At 49.8% G+C, this 5,467-nt stretch overlaps 1 protein-coding gene across 2 annotated transcripts in view; it reads right to left on the reverse strand.

Moving 5' to 3' along the window:
* Positions 1-2,080: 2,080 nt before the first annotated feature.
* The window catches only part of CEACAM1 (carcinoembryonic antigen related cell adhesion molecule 1), a 23,103-nt gene continuing 19,716 nt past the window's right edge, over positions 2,081-5,467 (reverse strand). The window contains exons 7-10 of one of the 2 annotated variants that reach the window (XM_027858153.1): positions 4,724-4,856; positions 4,043-4,092; positions 3,242-3,273; positions 2,081-2,214 (exon numbers count right to left, since the gene is read on the reverse strand). In XM_027858153.1, coding sequence (XP_027713954.1) covers positions 2,104-2,214; positions 3,242-3,273; positions 4,043-4,092; positions 4,724-4,856 — 326 coding nt within the window. In that variant the 3' untranslated portion in view covers positions 2,081-2,103. The remainder of the gene's footprint in view (positions 2,215-3,241; positions 3,274-4,042; positions 4,093-4,723; positions 4,857-5,467) is intronic. The other variant, XM_027858154.1, reaches the window with a different exon arrangement.

Consider the following 5,467-nt stretch of genomic DNA (forward strand, 5'->3'; position numbering starts at 1 on the left):
AGAGAGAGAGAGAGAGAGAGAGAGAGAGAGAGAGAGAGAGAGAGAGAGAGAGACATCCTTGGGCCATGTAAAATTAAATACCCCAGTCTGAATCTGGTGAGAGGGGGTACAGTCTTTGGATCTTGGGGAGTGAGTCATGGAAGAGGTGTTTCAGCACTGAGGCTTCACTATGGGGATCTTCTCTATGATGAGAGACCCCTCAGATTCAGGGTGAGCTCAAGTATTGGATAGAAAACCTTCCTGCCCAACCCTGTAGAAGGCTGGATAGAAAGCTAAACTCACTCTTCTCTTCCTCTCCCCCTGCTCTGGTTCGAGCTGGACTAGATGACTTCTGGAATCTTCCACCATTCTGATATTATTCTGTGATTCTATTTGGGGGTGGAGGGACTCTATAGAGCCATTTGTGATGGGTGAAGCTCCCAGAGAAATATTCCCAATGGCTGGGGAAAGCAAGACAGGTTCGTGGGTTGCATCCTTTATTCTCCCCTGGGGACCTCAGGGGATGTGTCTGCTGCCCATGTGAGTGGTCGTGTAAACACGGCCCCTGCGGGAGCTTCCAATGAGCTAGGGGACCAAACCCACCCACACAACATGCCTTAGGTAGAGGCCATTGTTTCCTGAGAGAGGATGCGGGGGTGACAGAGGCAGCGGATGGTGTGTATGGGTGTGGGGGCGGGGGAGGAGATGTGGGCATCATGGAGCTAGCTGACTGATGTCCCCAGTGACTGCCGGGACCTCCTCCCCCCACTTTGAGAAGATACTCTCCCTTTCCTTCCCATTTCTGTCTGAAGACCTTGACTGGATCCCTGGGAAGCCACAGGGACCAGGGAAATAGAACATTGAGTGGATTGGAAGCTTCTGCGTTAGGCAAGAAGATTAGATAAGGCAGTTAAGTAAAAGACAGAACAGCAGAATCCTACCAGCCCCTTTTCCCATCCTTCTTGGGATGAAAGGACCCAGAAAAGGGAAAGATAACAGCCAGATGTTTGCATTGTCCCAACATTCGCCCACCAGAAGCCAAGTTTTCTCTGGACTAGTGTGGATTCCACTGCCCAGCCCCCCTCCCCCCAGAATTTTTCTGGAAGGGGACAATGACTCATTGCTGAATCTGGTCCCTTCTTATCTCTCTGGGCAGCTTCCCTGAGCAGAGATGGTAATGACTTTGAAAGCCCTGTGGGTTGGACTTTTGCCTTTTCCATTAGGGAATTCCCTTAGGGTCCTGGCTAACAGCTTTCTGGTAGTGCTCAGGAAACTGGACTGCGCATTAAGACAGGGAACATTCCCCTCCCTGGGTGGACCGGGTAGTAAAGTGCCTGTTGAAGATGGTCCCTGAGCTCTTGTCCTCCCCCCTAAACCCCCTTCCTTGCTGGGGAGGAAGGATACGCATAGGAAGGGAAGGGCAGGGACAGCAGAGTCCAGATAGAAAATGGAAAATCTGTTGTGGGCGGCTCCCACTCTTCCATCTTCCAGAGAATGTGTCAGACGCTGGCACAGGGTCACAGGGTCTAGAACTGTAAAAGTCCTTAGAGATCATCAATCCGACTTTCTCATTTTACAAAGGGAGAAACTGAGGTGGAAGGGAGCGAGGTCTCCCAAAGTCAGGAGAATGGTGTAAGCTGCAGAGCTAAGCTTTGTATCCAGTCCTGAGTCCAGATCGAGCAGCTGCTCCTTCCTTTGCTGACTTCTGGTCAGGGGGCAACAGCCCCAGTTCGCATCATCCTAACTGGCCAAGCTAGGGGCAGGCCTGATGATTGTGCTTTGAGCAGAGAGGGAGGCACAGGTGTGTGACTGGAGAGTGCCAGGGATGAGATGTCTTGGTGGTCACCCTCTCCTAGGAGAGGCTGCCAACTTTTGAGGAGAGAAAGGTGAGTTTCTGAGAAGTACCCAATGAGTCCCTGCCATCTGTTGACAATGGAGGGGAGGGGCCTGCCTGGGCAGCCTCCAGGACATTATGGGAGGGCCACTCTCCTCTTCCTTCCCTGAGGTTGGTGTGAATGTGGTAGAGTTGGGCTGCACAAGGCTGGTGTCTCAGAGCTTGAGGAAGCTGGGGGAAGATCACAATAAATATGTCCGTCCACAGTGCAGAGAACAAGAATGACTGGGTCATTTCTTTTTGATTTCAGAATAAACAGTGTCCGTGTGTGATGGGAGCTGAGCCGTGGCAAGTGGTTTCTGGGCATTGAAGTTCACGGAGGCATAGGATACTTCCTCAGTCTGCAAGGCACAGAGTGGGATCAGTGGAAGGCACATTGAACAGAGGAGGAAAGTATTGTCCCTCAGGGCCCTTCCAACTCATGGAATCTAAGAACCAGAGACTCTCTGGGCTGGAAAGGACCACATCTAGTCTAACTCGTACCTGGAGCACAGATCCCCTCTAAGCCACTCCCCAGCCAGTGGCCCTCCAGACTATTCCTGAAGACTTTCAGTAACAGGGAGCTCACTACCTCCTGAGGTAGCCCACTTAACTTTTGAATCATTCTTGGTTGTTAAAGGAGACACTTTTCCTTTTATGAAAGAAAAATTTTTTTTTTTTGTGATTCTGAACCATACTGTTTGTCTCAGTCCTATTTCCCCTTTGAATCCCCTTGTTTCGTACATGCTCCTGGAGGGAGCAAGGTCTATGCCCTATTTTTGTATCCCTTGTACAGATCTTGAAGGACCAAGAGGCAATTAGGTAGCATATCAGGTCTGGATTTAGAAGACCTGAGTTCAAATCCAGCCTCAGACACTAGCTGAGTGACGCCAGTGCGTCATGTAACCTGTTTGTCTTAACCCACTAGAGAAGGAAATAGCAGACGATGCCAGTGTGTTTCCCAAGAAAGCTCCATGGGCAGTAGTGGCATGCTATGGTCCATGGGGTCATGCAGAGTCAGACACAAGTGAACAATAGACTCTTACATTGATTGAGCTAGTGATTGAGAAGGTTGTTTTGGGATGGAGGTGAATGCACCTGTGTGGCCCAGGCCAGCTGGAGAAGCAGCCTCTTAAGGAATGAATGCAGGTGTGGAGAGAAGAGAAGAGGGTCAGTGAGGGGGAAGGGATAGAACACAGGGGCCTGAGTGTGAGTACTAGCCCTGCTTCTGATCAGCCTCAGTTTTCTTACCAGCCAAATGAGGCTGAAACTCATGCTATGGGGCCAAATGAGATAGACTTTAAGCTGTTATCATTATTATCATCTAATTTCTCTGCACCCAGTTTGTATCCATAGATTCATGCTCTGGTGGGAAGGGATAAAGCTTACCCTGTTAGGTGAGCTGTCAGAGTTGGTTTGTCCTGGGGAAGCAGAGAGACAGCAGTTAGAAATGAGCAGCAGGTCTGTCCTGGGCAGTGAGCAGAGGGAGTCCATGCCACCCTCTTCCTCATTTCTTGCCCTGGCCCAGGATTCTCACCTTCTTCCCAGGGTAAGAGAAAGTGGGAGGAGAAGGAGAAGGCTGCAGGAGGGAGCTGGGGATTGCAGAGTGACCACCAACCTCAGAAAGAAATGCTTCCTCAGTGTTCACAGTCCTGGACCAGCAGCCTTAGCACCAGAGGGTTGGCACGGACAGGTGCCTGGTTAGCCCATTTCAGATTTCCCCCACTCCATGAAAGTCTCAACGTGATTCTAATTTCCCTCCAGATAGATTCCTCAGTAGCAATTTCCAGTCAAGAAGGGCAGAAGGATCCCAGAACACGCACAGGAAAGCCCACCAAAGGAAGACACCCACACCCCATTACAGTGCCATGAACAAGGGGAAGGAATAAGGCCGAGGACATGGCTCCTGGAAACAGGTCCCTGTGCTGCAGGCCTGACTTGGCCAGCTTGGGATGAATGCTCTGCTAGCCTGTGGCTCAGAGGAGTGTCAGGGTCTTTCTCTTCATGACTTTGAAGGAACACACCCAGGTCCCCTTTGCAAGTTAGATCAGGAGGGACCTGGCCCTGGGAAGACAAAGGTCCTATGAGGGTGAAGGCATAGGACTGGAGGCTGGAGGAATCTTTCAGGGCAAGGGGGCCCCCAAGAGAACCCACTGGCCACTAAATGGGTTGGTCAGTGCCTTTACTTACTGTGGTTGGGTGCTGAGGATTTGTGCTCTGTATCATGATGCTCGCTGGCCCTGAATAAATATCAGACATGACGTGACTGAAATCTCAATCAGAGCAACTGAGCCCCGTGAGTCAGAAGGGACATATGGAGCAGAAAGACTTCTCTTTGGATCCCCTTAGATTTCATGAGCCCTCCCCAGGCCTCTAGGCTCCTTTTCCCTCTGTCAAGGCTTATCCCTGAAGTGCAACCACCTCAGTGTTAGTTCTTTCACCCCAAGGTCCTATGATCCCCTTACTCAGCTCGTCTATGCAGTTTGGATCTGCCTCAGTGGCCTTTTCCCTCATTTGGTTTCTCCCTAGGTTTCAAGTAATAACCTGTCCCTTTTCTCCCAGCTGCCCCTTCCTTTCTTTACCTCTGCCTTCTTGGACCTCAGGCCCTTTGGTTGAGGATCTAAGAAAAATGGTTAGGTCTAGTCCCCATCACAAGGTGGGAAGTGAACACCTGTTTCCAAGAGGCAATTAAGTGTGAGGGATGGGGGAAGATGAAAGCCCAGAAAAGGGGTCACCCAAGGGAATTAGTGCTGCAAAGTCGTTTGTGAAAGTGAGGTGGACCAGGGCCAGAAGCATGTACAGAAAAGCATCTCTCCCCCATTCAGGGAGACAGACTAGGAGGGAGGGAAACCAGAGGAAGCATCATTCTACCCTCCAGAAGGTCTGAAGAACAGAAAATAGATGAGGAACCCAACGAGAGCCACTCCAGCTATGACTCCAATCACAATGCCAGCGATGGCCCCTCCGGAGAGTGAGGAGCCACTCCCTCCTTCTGGAGGCTGTTCTGTGGACAGAGAAGAGAGAAAGATCCTTGAGTGTTTTGAGTGCTCTCCAATATGAAGTGCCTGGCACTCGTGTACAGTGTCTGGCACTCTGGAAGTACTTAATAAATGCTTGTTGATCAATGAAGCCAACCTGGTCTTTGTTCCTCAGAGCCTGGGTATCTCCTTGTCAAGATCTCATTACAGGGTGTCTGGCAAACATTGGGAAACACCTGAACTTTGGGCAAGCACATCAAACTCTAAATATCCAACTTCTGAACTCATGATTTCCTCCTCATATTGTGCCCACTGTCGTTCTCTATTTCTGTTAATGGCACCACTCTTCTCCCAATCACCCAGGTTCAAACTGGGAAATACCTTTGATCTTCTCTATTTCAAATCTCACATCTAATCAATTGCTGTGACATTCTCTCCAATGTTATGGTTGTTTGTGTTGATTCTACTTGGACAATATCTCTCACATCTACGCCCTCTTCTCAGCTTCTACTCCAGACACCCTCATCTCTGCTCTTCTAGATTATGGCAATGGCTTTCTGACCAGTGTTCCTGCCTCTGGTCTCACCTTTTTAATTCATCCTTTTTACCACTGTCCAAATGAAATCTTTCAAAAATA

Source organism: Vombatus ursinus, unplaced genomic scaffold, assembly GCF_900497805.2.
Source record: "Vombatus ursinus unplaced genomic scaffold, bare-nosed wombat genome assembly UNPS02012758.1, whole genome shotgun sequence".
NCBI classification, from domain to species: Eukaryota; Metazoa; Chordata; class Mammalia; order Diprotodontia; family Vombatidae; genus Vombatus; species Vombatus ursinus.